The sequence below is a fragment of the Hemitrygon akajei genome, chromosome 6, assembly GCF_048418815.1.
Source record: "Hemitrygon akajei chromosome 6, sHemAka1.3, whole genome shotgun sequence".
Lineage (NCBI taxonomy): Eukaryota > Metazoa > Chordata > Chondrichthyes > Myliobatiformes > Dasyatidae > Hemitrygon > Hemitrygon akajei.
The window spans coordinates 46080543-46099027 of NC_133129.1; the positions used below are offsets into that span (position 1 = coordinate 46080543).

At 40.1% G+C, this 18485-nt stretch overlaps 1 protein-coding gene across 4 annotated transcripts in view; it reads right to left on the bottom strand.

Annotated features, from left to right (window-relative positions):
• arhgef28a (Rho guanine nucleotide exchange factor (GEF) 28a) overlaps nt 1–18485 on the bottom strand; it is a 385900-nt gene that overhangs the window by 60227 nt on the left and 307188 nt on the right. For all 4 annotated transcript variants that reach the window (XM_073048304.1, XM_073048303.1, XM_073048302.1 and 1 more), the window contains 2 exons: nt 17421–17569; nt 4261–4308 (listed from right to left, as the gene is read on the bottom strand). In XM_073048304.1, coding sequence (XP_072904405.1) covers nt 4261–4308; nt 17421–17569 — 197 coding nt within the window. The remainder of the gene's footprint in view (nt 1–4260; nt 4309–17420; nt 17570–18485) is intronic.

An 18485-nucleotide genomic window follows, 5' to 3' on the forward strand; every position in this document is an offset into this window, starting at 1 on the left:
TAAAGGGAGTAGAGCAGGGGGCTAAGCACACTGCCTGGTGGTGCACCTCGGCTGATTGTGATTGTGATGTTTTTGCCAACCTGAACTGACCTGGGTCTGCAAGTAAGGAAATTGAATGATCCATTCCTGGACACTTGTAATGAGGAATTCACAGAAAGCATAAAGGCAGAACTGATCTTGCTAAAAAATGACTTGGGGGTTGAAGCCAAGGTTCAAAAAATCGTATCAAGACTTCTGCTTTCAGAAAGAAATCTCTGAATGCTGTCCTACATGGTAGAAAAACGTCAAGGTGTTCTTTATTTCCTTTCCAATACCATATTCGGTGGAACACAGTTTCAGTGCAGACACCCACCCTCTTTCAAAGCAAGGAAACCGAACTTGGGGATCTGAGACTCCTCCTGAGTGACATTCAGCTTGATGTTGAGAAGCTGATACCACTGCACCAAGCCATCCATCTCACTGAAAGGTGAAAAAGCAATGAAGCAGTGAATAGTTGGACTACTAATGTATGCTCTAAAGTTGTTCATGAAGATTGTTTTTACTGTAATTAAATAAACAAATAATTTTATTTGTAGCTTTAAATAGATTTGAATAATTTTTCAATTATTTGGCACTGCTCTAAATTTGGAGTTCCTATTTTCTTTCACTGTGCATCATAAATCAAAATTCTTTATAGTTTTTATGTAATGGCTGGAGAGGTCACTAACTCAAAATGTTTGGGAATCAATGTTCTAAGGAATAATGCCTGCTTGCCTGCTCCTTATAACCCTTGAGTCCTTGTGACCTTTTATCATACTCTTCCCACTTGTAGTTGCATAGGAAACTGGGAGGGAATTGGGTGTGTTTAGGGGATGGGTAAATGATTGGTACAAGAAAATGCAAAGGAATGGTCCCTTCAAAATACTGGAAGTGGGAGGGGATGTGTAAATGTGTCTGGGAATCATAGCAGAGCTGGCAGAAATTGCAACGAATGATCCAGTGAACGTGGAGACTGGTGGGGTGGTCTGAAGAAGGGTCTCAGCTCAAAGTGCCTATGTTTTATTTCCCTACACACATATATATATTTATACACACACACACACACACACACACACACACACACACACCCCCCCCACCACCCTGACCTGCTGAGTTCCTCCAGCATTTTGTGTGAGATGCAATCAGTAGCTCTGTCCACTACATCACTACATCAGAGAGAAACCTCAACTCGGGAAGATAAAAGACATTGTGGAGAAGGAAGTTCAGGAGCACAGACTGTGACGGAGACCATTCCAAATCCATTCAAAGTTAACTCAGGTAATTACTAAAAAGGTCACTTTTTTTTCTGGCTGGGTTAATGAAACCTACCTTTGCAGGGGTGGCACCAAGCCAGCATCGACAGAGAATTATCGTCATCATCTGCATGTTTTACATTCTTGGTGCATGCAAAACATACTCAGGACCAAATCATTCAACATTTTTGCCAACTACGTTATGTGTGGGCATGGGATGGTTCATTACCAATTCTCACCTTGAATATACTGAATAGCTCTGAACACATTCACAGATTTCTGGAACAGTGAACTGTGAAAGTTCATCACTGATGAATTGAGAGAAGAAATTCCTCCTGATCTGCATCTGAAATGGGCAACACCTTAATCTGAAAGCATATCTCTTCATTACCCTCACTGATGGAAAGAGAAACGCAGTCTATTCCAACCAGAATTGTATAAGTCTCAGGAAGATCACATCTCATTTATCCATGCACACGGACCAACGCGTATAAACCTTCTTCATGCATCCCAGCACCAACCAGGGATCAATCAGTGATTCTCCTCTGCCCTGCTCCAAATCAAACACATCCTTCCTTAAACAAAATATTTTATCAACATTTTCCTACATGTATCTTTCATACCCTTACATTAAAGCCTCAAAATAGAAGGATGCCTCTTTAGAAGAGTGATGAAGAGGGATTTCTTTAGCTAGAGGATGGGGAATCTGTGGAATTCATTGCCACAGACAGCTGTGGATGTTAAGTCATCGGGTATATTTAAATCAGAGTTTGATAGGTGCTTGATTTGAAAAAGGGCATCAAAGATTACTGGGAGAAGGCAGGGGAATAGAGTTGAGAGGGATAATAAATCAGCCAGCGGGGCAGACTCTATAGGCCGAATGGCCTAATTCAGCTCCTATAGCTTACGGTCTATTTGCTTTAATGCGAAATCTGACTCCGCTCTACGGAGTCTGTCTATGTTTCATGCTGTGTCGGTAAAACAGCCAACATAATCAAAGACCAGACATTCTCTATTCTCACCCTTCCAATCAGGCAGAATATACAAAAGCCTGAAAGCATGTAGTCACAGGCTCAAAGACAGCTTCTATTCTGTCATTATAAGACTATTCAACAATTCTCTAGTACAATAAGATGGACTCTTGACCTCACAGACTATCCTATTATGGCCTTGCATTTTATGATCTGCCTGCATTGCACTTTCTCTGTAACTCTAACACATTATTCCGCATTCTGTCATTGTTTTCCCTGGTACTACCTCAGTGCACTGCTGTAATGAAATTATATGCATATAGAGTTTTCAATGTACCTTGCTACATTTGACAATAGTCAATCTCAGAAGCTTTACAGTGAACAGGAACTCCTTAATTTCCTGTCACACCAATCAATCACTAAAGTCTATAATATTTTAGCAGCTTAAATGTTTCTCATTCCGACACTTACAGAAATCTATTAGTTACAATCTTGCTGGTGATATCTATCTTAACCACAGTGGCAGGAAGTCTTCCTCATGCATTGAAAACATGACAATGGCTGTCAAACCACAGGATTCATGGTTACCAGCAGTATCACGTATGTCAATGTCATTCTCAATATGGCAGCTTTCTGAACCACAACAGAAAGATTAACTTTATCCGCACATCTGTATCAAAACATACAGTAAGATATGTTGCTTTGTATGAAATCGAATCAGCAAGGACAGCGCTGGGTAGCCCGCAAGAGCTACAGCATAGTATGCCCACAACTCACTAACCCTCACCCACACGTCTTCGGAATGTGGGAGCAAACCGGAACACCCGGAGAAATCCCATGCGGTGACAGGGAGAACGCACAAACTCCTTACAGGCAGTGGTGGGAATTGAACTCTGATCTTACAGCTGGTTTCTGTAAAGTACTGCATTAACCGCTACACTATCGTGTCTGCAAATACAGGTAGTCCCCGAGTTACGAACGTCCGACTTACAGACAACTCGTACTTACGAACCGAGGAAGGAGAACGCCATCCGCCATTTTAAGTCAGATTGCGATGTAGTCCGACATTTTAAGTCATTGCCGTTGACACTATGTTGAGTGTTTAACTTTGTATTTGGCTTAAAATTTTCTTAGTAAGATTCACCCTGACCCCGCCGCCCCCCCCCCCCCCATTCCGGTCAGCTGGTGGCACAGTGAGATCAGTGCCGGGCTTGAGAACAGATGTCGATCCAGTGACTCCCATATCATCCGTGCCGGGTTGATGTCGAGCTCGTAACTCGAGCTCGTAAAAAACCCCACTGCCACCTCCAGTTTAAATTCCCACGCGGAATATTGAGGAGGATCAAATACCCAAACCCAGCACAGCCCCCACTTGTCCCATTTAGCCTGTCTCAGTGGGGTGGTCCTTAGGACCAAGTGGGCCTCAGGAGCCAGCGCAGGTCGGGACCCGCCGCCCGCAGTGTTTCTGTTCCGTTGACGGGAAGTGATCACGATTGAAAATAAAGTGGAAATAATAAATCGTTTGGAAAGAGGTGAAACACCATCGGTCACTGGAAAAACGTTAGGCTACAGTCGATCAATGATCGGAACAATTTTAAAGGATAACGGATAAAGTGAGAATAATGGAGCATGTGAAAGGCCCTGCCCCGATGAAAGCTACAATTATTACTAAGCAACACAGTGGTTTAATTATTGGAATACATACGTTTCTTAAGTGTTTTATATGCATAGAAAGATAAAATATATACTATATACTAAGACAAACGTTTGACTAACTGACACTAAATAATACCGGATGTACTTGTTCAAACTTCCGTACAAAGATGGCCTCAGGAACGGGACTCGTACGTAACCCGGGGACTGTCTGTACATCACAGGCCAAACTCAACACCCTGGTTCATCCGTACCGATCAGACAAAGGGTTCTGCACATCCAGTTTTTACAGATATTGCTCCGAGTAGAAAAGTTACAAGTCAATCCAAAATGGACTTAGATGATTAAAGACAAAATTAACTAACCTGTAAACTGTATAGAAGCTGAGTGAGGTTCTGCACACTGTGAACAATCTACAAGAAGAAAGAAAATATTTACTTAGTAAATGGAAAAATATATTCACTCCCTTTTTTCTGATAATATACTATCGCCTGTTAAATAGTAAGAGTCAAAAGCAGTTATTTAGAAATTATAGTGCACCTTAAGAAACAGAAAATGATGTTACTAATTTTGGTTGTTGGAACACCTGAAGGATAGGATGACAGCATCTACTGACACATGCAGTATCCCATCTGTACTGGCTCCCACCCTGCCTCCTGTAAGGACTTCATTCCTAAATATCCTACATGACTTAACGCTCATTTTATGACTATACCTGCTATTTCTGCAGCCTCCCATCTGAAGGATATATTAGCTGCATCTCTTTTATTAAGTACTGGTAATTACTTTTTTCTAACTACAATGAATTGTCATTAAACTTCCAAAAGAAATATAATCTAGGATTTTGGGGATTTTATATCTAACTCTCTAAGTTTGGTGTCATTCTGGTGAATAGGTGCTATACCTTTTCAAAAATATTTTCAGAACTTCTTGGAGGCAAGGACATTTTGCTTTAATTTAAATTCCATAAGTAAAGCTAGGGGAAGGTTATGAACTAAATCATAAAATTAAGATGGATAGCAAGTAAGTTTCATATAATAACTACAGCTGTAATAAATTAAAGAAACACACACAAAATGCTGGAGGAACTCAGCAGGCCACGCAGCATCTATGGAAAAGAGTAATCAGTCGACGTTTCGAACCGAAACCTGTCAGCGATGCTGCGTGATGCTCAGATTTCCAGCATCAGCAAATTTTCACTTGTTTGTAATAAATTAAAAGCAGTTTTCTTTTGTCTTCCACATTCCCATCATGTATGAATGGTTCCAGAGACAATTTTGATTTATTGCATTCATAATCACACGGCTACCTTATGAGCCCAAACAAAAGCAGCTCAAATTAATGTACTATATTCTGTGTCTGCTCACTGAACTGACTGAATAAACAGTACAGGAAAACAAACGAGATGGATCTTGCAAAATGAATAATTTGCCAAAGGAAAAAAATTCTATAAAGTAATTTTTTCAGCAAGATAAAGACTAAAATTAATTATTCCCCTTTGTTCACCTTCTGCCATCTTGTGGCAGACTAAAGAATCACAGATTTAAAGTCTCTTGGATTCTATTTCAGTTTAAAGAATTAATTAAAAGCAGCTGCCTGCAGACTCAGGCTATCAGTACAAGAGTGTATTGTATTCTGCCTCCGAAAATGCATTTGACAACTTAGTACAATGTGCCACTGTCTGTGGACAAATTATTATACCACTATATCATTTAGTGATAAATAAGAAATGTCTCACAAATTTTTGATTCAGCTCTTCTACGCTATCACCTCTTGCAACCAAAAAATGCTTAAGTTTTTAAAAAAACAAATGATGAGATAGATGTTTTCCTCTGTACGTTATCATCTAGTGATCTAAGATTCCAAAATAACATTGCCATCAGCTGCATTTTATCTTTCATGGAATTTCTGAGATCTTCAGTCAGATTTTAAAGCAAAGACCTTTCAGGTTAACTTGTGCAGTGATTTACGTCAGTAATTGTTTTCCTGGTGCTCCGAGTGCACAAGACATTGGTAATATGCCAAAGCATTTTCAATACAATCTTTTGCTTCTATACTGGAAATATTGCAGTATTTTTGGGCAGTTACTGCCAGTACACAAGAAAAGTCTTATATAAGTGGAGGCAGAGTTACAACTAATATATTTGTTCAAACTATCAACGTGGCTGAAATAATAACTAGCAAGCAAAAACCCTGCATAGAAAGATGCAACACAAGAGTGAAGAAGCAGCTTTGGATGGGTTGAGCTGGGAAAGTGTGAGGTGGGTTGAGCTGAGATGATAGGAAGTAGCCTGCAGAAACAACTGGAGAAACTCCTGGATTATTTTTCTGCATCAGTAAACATCCATCATCAAAGACTTCTCACCATCAGGCCATACCCTCTTCTCCCTACTGCAGTTGAGTGCCCTTCATCCAAAATTCCAAAAATCTGAAAACCTCTGAAATCCAATGTTTTTTTGAGCGTTGTCACAAGTGGGAAGTTCCACAAGGCGCTGGGGAGGATCCAGGCAATGCGCAGGTCTCTACACATCACAGACAGTTCTGACAAGTGACCTCACACACGTAATGAACAGAAGCTAATGAAAAATCAAAAACTACTGCATAAAGCATAAAGTGGAGATCTCAACTGTGTATTGAAAGAGTGGATTCATCAGATGTGGAGTGAGTATATGCCACTAACAGTGCGCTGATAATGAAACAAGCCACGATCTATCACGACAAACTGAAAATTGAAGGTAACTGTAAACATTCAGCTGGCTAGTTGCAGAAATCTAAGAAAGGCATGGCAATACATTTTTAAAGATTTAAAAAATTTTGAAGATAAAGAGTCTACTGGTCGTGAAGCAGCAGAGAAATTCATTGGAGATTCTGACGATAGTCGCTGATAAAAATCTAACAGCAGTACAAGAGTCTATAATGTTGATTGTTTTTATATCTTACATAAAACGTAAAAAGGTAAAATACAAGTACAGTGTACTTGTACTTTTAATCAACACGGTGAGACTGAAAGGCTGCCATTGTTTGTTGTTGTCCAACAGCTGATTTCAGGTGTGCTCCCGATACCGTGCTGGTTTTGTTACCCTGCACACATTTTACAGTATTTTCATTAATATTAATAATGTTGAGTAAACATATGTGATGAACAAGTGTAAGGCAAAGACCGCTTACTGGTAGCACTGAAATTCAGAGTCAGAGATGATGGCAATACCAAGCTATTAATCATGTATTTCAAAGTCTGAAAAAGTCTGAAATCCAAAACACTTCTGGCGGCCCCAAGCATTTTGGATAAGGGGTACTTAACCTGTATTACTGCATAAGAGGTACACGAGCCTCAGATCCCACAACACCAGGTTTAGGAACAGTTAGTACCCTGCAATTACAAAGAAACCATGGCAGTACCTCTGTTTCCTTAGGAGTTTGCAAAGATTCAGCATGACATCTAAAACTTCGGCAAACGTCTATAAATGTGTGGTGGAGAGTGCATTGACTGGTTGCATCATGGCCTGGCATGGAAACACCAATGCCCTTGAGTGGAAAATCCTATAAGAAGTAGAGGATACGGCCCAGTCCATCATGGGTAAAGGCCTCTCCACCATTGAACACTGAACACTGACTTTACTAATAAATCTGTTTACTACTGCCAGAGTCAGACTACATTGTCTTGAAAGTACACAATGATAGACATCCCCGGGTCAATGTGGGCTCAGCTCTCATGCAATATTCCAAAAGGTGCAACACTTAGAGATTGGCCTAGAATGCGATTCCCTGTTGCAGAAATCGAGTCAGGTGATTCATGACAGGAAAGGTCCAGGCATAATTTTGTCCAGGAAATGTCCAAAATTGCAACTTATTCAAGTTTGATTTGATTTTTTTGAGAAGTCTTGAATGAACCATGAGATCTGCAAACTGTTGAGCGTCAGATTGGGAGAGTTCAGGTCTGGCAACCAAGTAAGATACAAGAGGTCTAGATACGATCGCCGGAAAGCCACCTCACGGGCGAAGTGGCAGTTCTGGATTAATGTAGGATCAATGTGGATGCTTGACACCTGTGGCAGGGATTGAATGAGAACAGGCCTTTGCTCCTGTATGAACTCAATGCCTTCTATGCTTGCTTTGACCATAAAAACAAGGCCCACAGCCACCGATGGCACTGTGATTTCCATCGCTGAGGCTGACCTGAGAGGAGGGTGAACTCACAAAAAGCATCCGGCCCAGATGGGGGTGGCTGGCTGAGTACTAAAGACCTGGCTGGAGTGTTCTCCGATATCTTTAACGCCCGCTTCGGCAGCCTGGGGTATCACCTGCTTCAACCAGGCTTCAGTTATTCCAGTGCCCGAGAAGAACATGGTAACCTGCCATAAGGACTATTATCTCGTAACGCTTACATCCACTGTGAAGAAATGGTTTGAGAGGTTGCTGAAGTGTTATGAGATGCTGGTGTTGAAACACATCAACTCTTGCCTGAGGAACGACTTAGATTCACTCCTATTTGCCTACTGCCACAGCAGATACCATTTCATTGGATTTTCACTCAAGCCTGGAACACCTGGACAGCAAGGATGCATACGTCAGGATGCTCGTTATCGACTACAGCTCAGTGTTCAATTCTATTGCTCCCTCAAAATTAATCAATAGGCTTCAAAACCTTGGCCTCAATACCTCCTTGTGTAATCGGTTCCTCAATTTCCTCACTTGCAGACCCATTCAGTTAGGATTGGCAACAACATCTCCTCCACAAGAGGAGAGGGTCAGCAATTCCTCAGTGTTTTCATTTCAGAGGACTTGTCCTGGGTCCAGCGTGTAAGTGCAATTACGAAGAAAGTGCGGCAACAGCTCTACTTCCTTATAAATTTGCACCGATTCAACATTGTGTCTAAAACTTTAACAAACTTCTATGGGTGTGCAGTGGAGAGTATATTGACTGGCTGCATCACAGTGTGGTATGGAAACACCAATGTCCTTGGATGGAAAATCCTACAAAAAGTAGTGGATATGGCCCAGTCCATCTTGTGTAAAGGCCTTCCAACCATTGAGCACCTCTGCATGAAGAGCTATCACAGTACAGCAGCATCTAGCATCAGGGATCTCCACCAACTAAGTCATGCTCTCTTCTCATCACTGCCATCAGGAAGGTGGTACAGGAGCCTCAGGACTCTCACCACCAGGTTCAGGTATAGTTATTACCCCTCAACCATCAGGTTCTTGAACCAGTTGGAAATAACTTCATTTGCCCCATCACCAAAGTGGACTCACTTTCAAGAACTCTTCATTCATGTTCTCAATATTTATTCCCTATCTATCTATCTATTTATTTATTATTTCCTTTTTGTTCCTTTTATATTTGCAGCATTTGCGGTCTTTTGCACACTGGTTGTTTGTCCACTTTGATGGGTGTGGTCTTTCATCGATTCTATACTGTTTCTTGGATTTACTGAGTATGCCCATAAGAAAATTAATCTCAGGTTTGAATATACTGACATATGTGTACTTTCATAATAAATTTACTTTGAACTTTGATAAAACTAGCACAATCTGATCTAATTTCCAGAGACATATAATACTTCATTGTCAAAGAATAAATTCTATTTCTTGTCAAAACAAAGTACTGTTGCCAAATCATATGAAATCAGTAATGTGTCTTGTGAAAAAAACCTTAGCATAAAGTAATTTGAATCTCTGACATGGAAAAAAATCATAATAAACTGGAAAAACACCATTTATTTATCTCTTGCCATCTAGTGGTAGTCAAAGGAAGTGCAGATATAAAATACTGCAACACTATAAATCAATTTATGGCAAAATGACTGATACATTCATTTTCACCACATGTCCACCTCTCTTCATCCTTCTAAGATCTTTACTTAGTCAGAATACTGCATCAGTATGAAATACCCACATACTACTTCACTCTAGAATCCACTAATTCTTCTTCAATGTATTCTCTTGCCTTCGCTGACTCCAGATCTACTTTCCAGAATTGAGTGTGGAGCTAGGATGCCTAGTTACAGCTCTATATGACATTGGTAAGACCACATATGGAGTATTCCATACAGTTCTGGTCACCCTGCTAAAGGGATGTTGTCATTAAACACAAAAGGATACAAACAAAAATTATGAGGACTTTACTGGGACCAGAGTGTTTGGGTTATAAGGAGAAGCTCAGTAAGCCAGTGGTCACTTTAAGGAGGTTTAAAAAATAATTTTTAATCCTAGACTAATTACGGGACAATTTGCAATTACCAATTAACCTACCAACTGGTATGTCTTTGGAATGTGCAAGGAAACGCACACAGTCATGGGGAGAACATACACACTCCTTACAGGCAGCCCCGGGATTTGAACCCAGGTTGCCTGTACTGTAAAGCATTGTGCTAACCACTCCACTACCAGTGCCACCCTATTTTTACTAACCACTTCAATGCTTGCATCCCTTCCTGTAAAAATGTTGATCCTTGGTGTACACCTGCCCAAATACGGGGCATTGAGAAGTTAGTCATGTTTATCTTTTCCTTATTGAGCAACGGCCATTTGCTTGGAAATACATTTCCACCAAGCTGATTTTCTTTTATTGAAAATCTACTTTTCCTTGATAAAATATGAAAACAGGCTGTTTTGCGTCAAACTTGACCTGGTTTGATGTGTTGTGCGTTCAGAGATGCTCTTCTGCACACCACTGTTGTAATGTGTGGTTATGTGAATTACTGTCACCTTCCTGTCAACTTGAACCAGTCTGACCATTCTCATCTGACCTCCCTCATCAACAAAACATTATTGCCTACAGAACTGCCCCTCACTGGGTGGCTTTTTTTAAAAGAATTGCACTATTCTCTGTAAAATCTAGAGACTGTTGTGTGTGAAATTCCCAGGAGATCAGCAGTTTCTGAGATACTTGAGCCTCCCATTCTGGCACCAACAAGCATTCCACATTCAAAGTCACTTAGATCACATTTCTTCCCCATTCTGATGTTTGATCTGAACAAATACTGAACCTCTTGACCACGTCTGCATGTTATATGCATTGAGTTGCTGCCACACAGTTGGTTGATGAGATATTTGCATTAACGAGCAGGTGTACAGGTGCACCTAATAAAGTGGCCATGGTGTATATTCAATGAACAAATCAATAAAACGTAGTAGATGGGAATCCAGTGGAATTCACTAGAATTCTGATGAAATTGGTCCCTGAAATAACCCATGAAGCAGCCAAGAAAGAAGTTTCCAGGTACATATCAATTTCTTTAGTTGATTAATATGAGTCAAGGAGCAGATGAAAGAAATTTGATATTTACATTTTCTTATCACGCAGCTTTTGCTTAATTTAATATTAAAATGTTATGGCGTGCAAACTACATAAACCATGTACCTTGGCATTCTGCCAAATAAATCCAGTTTTCTCAGTTATATTTGTACTGATCCCTCTTATTCTGAATCATAATGTCATAGAACACACAGGGACAAAGAAATTAGCTGGTGCATCATGCATCTTTGACAGAACTATGCAATTTGTTCCAGTCCACTGATTTCTCTTGTTTTCATTACGTTTAGCTTGTGGTTTGGAAAGGGCTGTGCCTTTGCTGTATTAATCTTTATTTAGAACTCCAAGAGTGATTAGAAACCACAGTCTGCAATGGAAGCATATCAATAGAACATTCTAGTGAGCTTGATGGTGCGCATATAACCATATAACAATTACAGCACGGAAGCAGGCCATCCATATACCTATTCAATTTTACTTTAAATGACAATACCGAACCTGCCTCTACCACTTTTACTGGAAGTTCGTTCCACACAGCTACCAATCGCTGAGTAAAGAAATTCCCCCTCATGTTACTCTTAAACTTTTGCGCCCTAACTCTCAACTCATGTCCTCTTGTTTGAATCTCCCCTACTCTCAGTGGAAAAAGCCTATCCATGTCAACTCTATCTATCCCCCTCATAATTTTAAATACCTCTATCAAGTCCCCCCTCAACCTTCTATGCTCCAAAGAATAAGGACCTAACTTGTTCAACCTTTCCCTGTAACTTAGGTGCTGAAACCCAGGTAACATTCTAGTAAATCTTTTCAGTACTCTCTCTATTTTATTGACATCTTTCCTATAATTCGGTGACCAGAACTGTACACAATACTCCAATTCGGCCTTACCAATGCCTTGTACAATTTTAACATTACATCCCAACTCCTATACTCAATGCTCTGATTTATAAAGGCCAGCATACCAAAAGCTTTCTTCACCACCCTATCCACATGAGATTCCACCTTCAGGGAACTATGCACCATTATTCCTAGATCACTCTGTTCTACTGCATTCTTCAATGCCCTACCAATTACCATGTATGTCCTATTTGGATTATTTCTAACAAAATGTAGCACCTCACACTTATCAGCATTAAACTCCATCTGCCATCGTTCAGCCCACTCTTCTAACAGGCCTAAATCTCTCTGCAAACTTTGAAAACCTACTTCATTATCCACACCACCACCTACCTTAGTATCATCTGCATACTTACTAATCCAATTTACCACCCCATCATCCAGATCATTAATGTATATGACAAACAACATTGGACCCGGTACAGATCCCTGAGGCACACCACTAGTCACCGGCCTCCAACCTGACAAACAGTTATCCACCACTACTCTCTGGCATCTCCCATCCAGCCACTGTTAAATCCCTTTTACTACTTCAATATTAACACCTAACGATTGAACCTTCCTAACTTACCTTCTGTGCGGAACCTTGTCAAAGGCCTTACTGAAGTCCATATAGACAACATCCACTACTTTACCCTCATCAACTTTCCTCGTAACCTCTTCAAAAAATTCAATAAGATTTGTCAAACATGACCTTTCACGCACAAATCCGTGCTGACTGTTTCTAATCAGACCCTGTCTATCCAGATAATTACATATACCATCTCTAAGAATACTTTCCATTAATTTACCCACCAGTGACGTCAAACTGACAGGCCTATAATTCCTAGGTTTACTCTTAGAACCCCTTTTAAACAATGGAACCACATGAGCAATACGCCAATCCTCCGGCACCATCCCCGTTTCTAATGACATTTGAAATATTTCTGTCAGAGCCCCTGCTATTTCTACACTAACTTCCCTCAAAGTCCTAGGGAATATCCTGTCAGGATCCAGAGATTTATCCAATTTTATATTCCTTAAAAGCGCCAGTACTTCCTCCTCTTTAATCGTCATAGTTTCCATAACTTCCCTACTTGTTTCCCACACCTTACACCATTCAATATCCTTCTCCTTAGTGAATACCGAAGAAAAGAAATCGTTCAAAATCTCCCCCATCTCTTTCGGCTCCACACATAGCCATCCACTCTGATTCTCTAAGGGACCAATTTTATCCCTCACTATCCTGTTGCTATTAATATAACTGTAGAAACACTTCAGATTTATTTTCACTTTACTTGCCAAAGCAACCTCATATCTTCTTTTAGCTTTTCTAATCTCTTTCTTAAGATTCTTTTTACATTTTTTATATTCCTCAAACACCTCATTTACTCCATGCTCCCTATATTTATTGTAGATATCTCTCTTTTTCCTAACCAAGTTTCCAATATCCCTAGAAAACCATGGCCCTCTCAAACTTTTAACCTTTCCTTTCAACCTAACAGGAACATAAAGATTCTGTAGCTTCAAAATTTCACCTTTAAATGACCTCCATTTCTCTATTACATCCTTCCCATAAAACAAATTGTCCCAATCCACTCCTTCTAAATCCTTTCACATCTCCTCAAAGTTAGCCTTTCTCCAATCAAAAATCTCAACCCTGGGTCCAGTCCTATCCTTCTTCATAATTATATTGAAACTATTGTATTGTGATCACTGGACCCAAAGTGCTCCCCAACACATACCACACATACAAAGTACTGGAGAGTTTAACATCGGTAGCTGAGCGAAGGGCGCTAAGTAGGCTACGGTCAATTATGGATAACTCTGAACATCCTCTACATAGCACCATCCAGAGACAGAGAAGCAGTTTCAGCGACAGGTTACTATCGATGCAATGCTCCTCAGACAGGATGAAGAGGTCAATACTCCCCAATGCCATTAGGCTTTACAATTCTACCGCCAGGACTTAAGAACTTTTTAAAAGCTATTATTAATGCTTTTTGAGATAGTGATTTAGATGCATATCATATTTTTTACTGAGTTAAGTATTGTATGTAATTAGTTTTGCTACAACAAGTGTATGGGACATTGGAAAAAAAGTTGAATTTCCCCATGGGGATGAATAAAGTATCTATCTATCTATCTATCTATCTATCTACCTCAGTCACCTGACCTATTTCATTCCCTAACAGGAGATCCAACACTGCTCCTTCTCTAGTTGGCACCTCTATGTATTGCTGCAAAAAAAACTACCCTGCACATATTTTACAAACTCCAAACCATCCAGCCCTTTTACAGAATGGGCTTCCCAGTCTATGTGTGGAAAATTAAAATCTCCCACAATCACAACCCTGTGCTTACTACAAATATCTGCTATCTCCTTGCAAATTTGCTCCTCCAATTCTCATTCTCCATTAGGTGGTCTATAATATACCCCTATAAGTGTTACTACACCTTTCCCATTCCTCAATTCCACCCAAATAAGTCTCCCTATAAGTCATTCATAATACTTATCATAATTCATGTCTGAATTGGTGTTTCAAACTTACATTCTACAGACTATTGTGTGCCTGTCTAAGGATTTAGCCTTCATAAAATCTCATAATTCTAATCCACAAAGCAAAATTCCAATAAAACTTCCCTTATAGTGATAATACCACTGGACAACAAAGATTTTGCTTCCCGGATACTTTTGAGTGTATCTTATGGAGTTTGGGCTGCCGATCATGAAATATCACCATGAAATACCCTTATCACGCACCATTTTTTTGAAATTGCCTATATTTGCTATTTCAATTCATAATTCGGGTCAATTAAAAAGTTGCCCACAATGTAAGCTGGAAAGTTTTCCATCTTATCCAGGCATGGCTGTGCATGCTTAGGCAGGGTGGATGCTGCATGGCAAGACAGGTTTTGGAAAAGCTATAAATTTCCATGAAGGATTTTGATATTTGAGCCAGATATCTCCCAGAATAACTGATGCCAAGATTAACAGAACATAGAACATAGAATAGTACAGCACAGTACGGGCCCTTCGGCCCACAATGTTGTGCTGACCCTTAAACCTTGCCTCCCATATAACCCCCCACCTTAAATTCCTCCATATACCTGTCTAGTAGTCTCTAAAATTTCACTTGTGTATCTGTCTCCACCACAGACTCAGGCAGTGCATTCCATGCACCAACCTCTCTCTGAGTAAAAAACCTTCCTCTAATATCCCCCTTGAACTTCCCTCCCCTTAACTGAAAGCCATGTCCTCTTGTATTGAGCAGTGGTGCCCTGGGGAAGTGGCGCTGGCTGTCCACTATTCCTCTTAATATCTTGTATACCTCTATCATGTCTCCTCTCATTCTCCTTCTCTCCAAAGAGTAAAGCCCTAGCTCCCTTAACCTCTGATCATAATGCATACTCTCTAAACCAGGCAGCATCCTGGTAAATCTCCTCTGTACCCTTTCCAATGCTTCCACATCCTTCCTATACTGAGGCAACCAGAACTGGACACAGTACTCCAAGTGTGGCCTAACTAGAGTCTTATACAGCTGCATTGTTATCTTGCGACTCTATCCCTCGACTTATGAAAGCTAACACTCCATAAGCTTTCTTAACTACCCTATCTACCTGTGAGGCAACTTTCAGCGATCTGTGGACATGTACCCCCAGATCCCTCTGCTCCTCTACACTATCAAGTATCCTGCCATTTACTTAGTACTCTGTCTTGGAGTCTGTCCTTCCAAAGTGTACCACCTCACACTTCTCTGGGTTGAACTCCATCCGCCACTTCTCAGCCCACTTCTACTCTGCAAATCCTGTCAGTGACGAGCATGGAGAAAGGTTTCACCAGGACATTACGATCATGGAGAAACGGAATCAGGTCAACTGGAATCCATCAATGCTCCTGATTCTCATTGGACACTTAAGCAAGAAGTCTCAGATACTGAGTACAAACAAAAACATCTTTTAGCTTAGTTGAGCTACTGCAAAGCACCAGCATCATTATGCAATTAAGTGCATTATATTCAACAAAAGTTGATTTCTTGTTCCTCCAAATTCCTACGTGACACAAGTAGCCTGAACTTATATACGTGTTCAGCTTTAAGCAGGTTATCACAAACAAAAGAAATTTCTGAGGAAGAAGCACTTCCAAAAGAAATTTGTTGTCCAATGTAATTTACTGGATGTACCAAGCTCACAAAAGCAAATGTATCAAGGGTGAATTGCACTCCAGCTGAGAGAAGCAATAGTGAAACTTATAGGTTAAACGAAAGGAGGTGGAAGCAGTGACGGATTTTGTCCTCCTCGGTTGAAAGATTTCTATAGATGGTAAATGCAGCCACAAAATTAAATGGCACTTACTTCTGGGGTGGGCAGCATTGGCAAATTTAACTAAGATACTGAAGAGCAGAGACATTGTCTACAAAGATCTATATAGTCACGTCTATGGTATTTACAGTTGTGATGTACGGCTGTGAGAGCTGGGCTATTAGTAAGGCTGAATACAAAAGAATCGACGTCTTTGAACTTGAATACTGGAGGAAAGTGTTAAGACTTTGTTGGACAGCAAGAAGATCCAACAAGTCAATACTTGAAGAAGTACAGCCAGACTGCTCACTAGGAGGCTTGATTATGAGTCAAACGCTCAAATGTTTTGGCCACATCATGAGAAGACAGGGTTCCTTGAAGAAGGCTTTCATGTTAGGTAAAACAGAAGGTAAAGAAGGAGAGGACAGCAGAGGCTACGATGGATAGATAATATCACTCAGACAATGCGTATAACCTTGGGGAATCTTAGAGAGGCAGTTTCCAACAAGAAGGCTTGGTGTGCAGGAGTCCATAAAGTCACAAAGAGTTGGACTCGACTTAACAACTGAACAACAACAAAGGTTAAACACTTACTCAGACTCGAATCCACTTGTGAATCTAACTGATCTTTCCCATTTTTAGTGAGTAATATCAACCATATTCCAATCAGAAGCTTTCTTTTGATAAATAAATACCAAATGAAATATTATGTCCAACTTACTGAGAGAGCAGTGTGAAGCTCATACAGCATAAATATTTTAAAAATGAATTTAAGGGGATAAAAAAAAGCTCAAGTTGCAATCGGTTTAGTCTTTCACAATGAATTATTATGCTAGAATATCCAAGGGAAAAATAAATTCAAGAAAATTACAAATAAGCCAGAAAACCAAACTTCTAGCTTTTGGGTTTGATCCAAATTTAATGAATAACAGATGCGTCTGCCTGCACGGAAGTTATGGAATGAAACATAACAAGCTCCTCCTGAAGGAAAAGAACATTTCACTACTGCAGTCACATTCAGTTGGGCAATCTGACTGCACACTGAGAATCTGAAAATAATAGATTGTTAATCATCGTTGTGTTATTATTTACCTTTTGCGTACAGCTGTCTGACTGAGCTGGGCAGGGTTCACCATCCGCTTGCAAAAACAGAGGGTCAAGGCTAAACCTAGCACTTCCTGGCGGTACTGTAGCAGAGTCTGTAACTGGGAAATTCGAACCTGGATCCTTAGCGTCTGGTGCTAATACAAGATACAAAAAACCAGAACGTTTTATTCCTCACCAAAATCAAGTGACACAAGCAAAAGAAGCCGTTTTAAAACAGTACAGAATTCATATTAGTACAGTATGTTTCTGAATGCACAGCCAGCACCAACTCAAAGACAAACTTGTTCAATCCATTATCAGTTTGCCAGTATTCCAGGCTGTGGATGGGGACTAGGGCTGGCATTTGTACTGCTTTGCACTGTATAAGTGCAATTAAACAAGTCAAACTTAAATGAAAGTTATTGATGAGCCTTGACTATTCCTTGAAAATAAAGGCAGAATACAATGCGTCTCTATTTCCCGGCTCCTAATGAATGCAGCAATTTGTTATAACTAAGATGAGGTAGGGTAGAAGGTGCTTTCATGCCCAGCAGTTGTCACATACTGCTGAACATTTAGTATGAACTATTCCCTCAACAGTCTGCACCTTCTTTAAATTTTCAAGCTTATCTAATAAAAGATAGTTTTCTACATATACAGAAATCTTAGGTTTGCCAAATAAATATTCCATTAACAGACGTCCTTGCTTTAACAAGGTACAAAGGCAAAGAAAAAATGACTCTTGGAAGAAAGCAACATTAATCACAATAAACTGTATTTCTTGCTTAGCTTGACGCTGGTGAGGAAAATGGCCGAGGGTAGAGTAGATACCAGAGGGGAAAGTTGAGATTTAATACACTTCCTTTTCTTACACTTGCACGAGCATGGCCTGATTACATTAACATTGAATTACCCTGAACCACAAGATCTTTCTGTATGTCTACTTTAAGCAGACATTGTAATAGAGTTGAAAAGCACCAGAATCTTTAAAACCCTGATGACTGTTTCTCACCTGCAAGTACTCTAAGAAATTATTTAACAAATGCCATAAGATGTAATCATCTTCTCCTT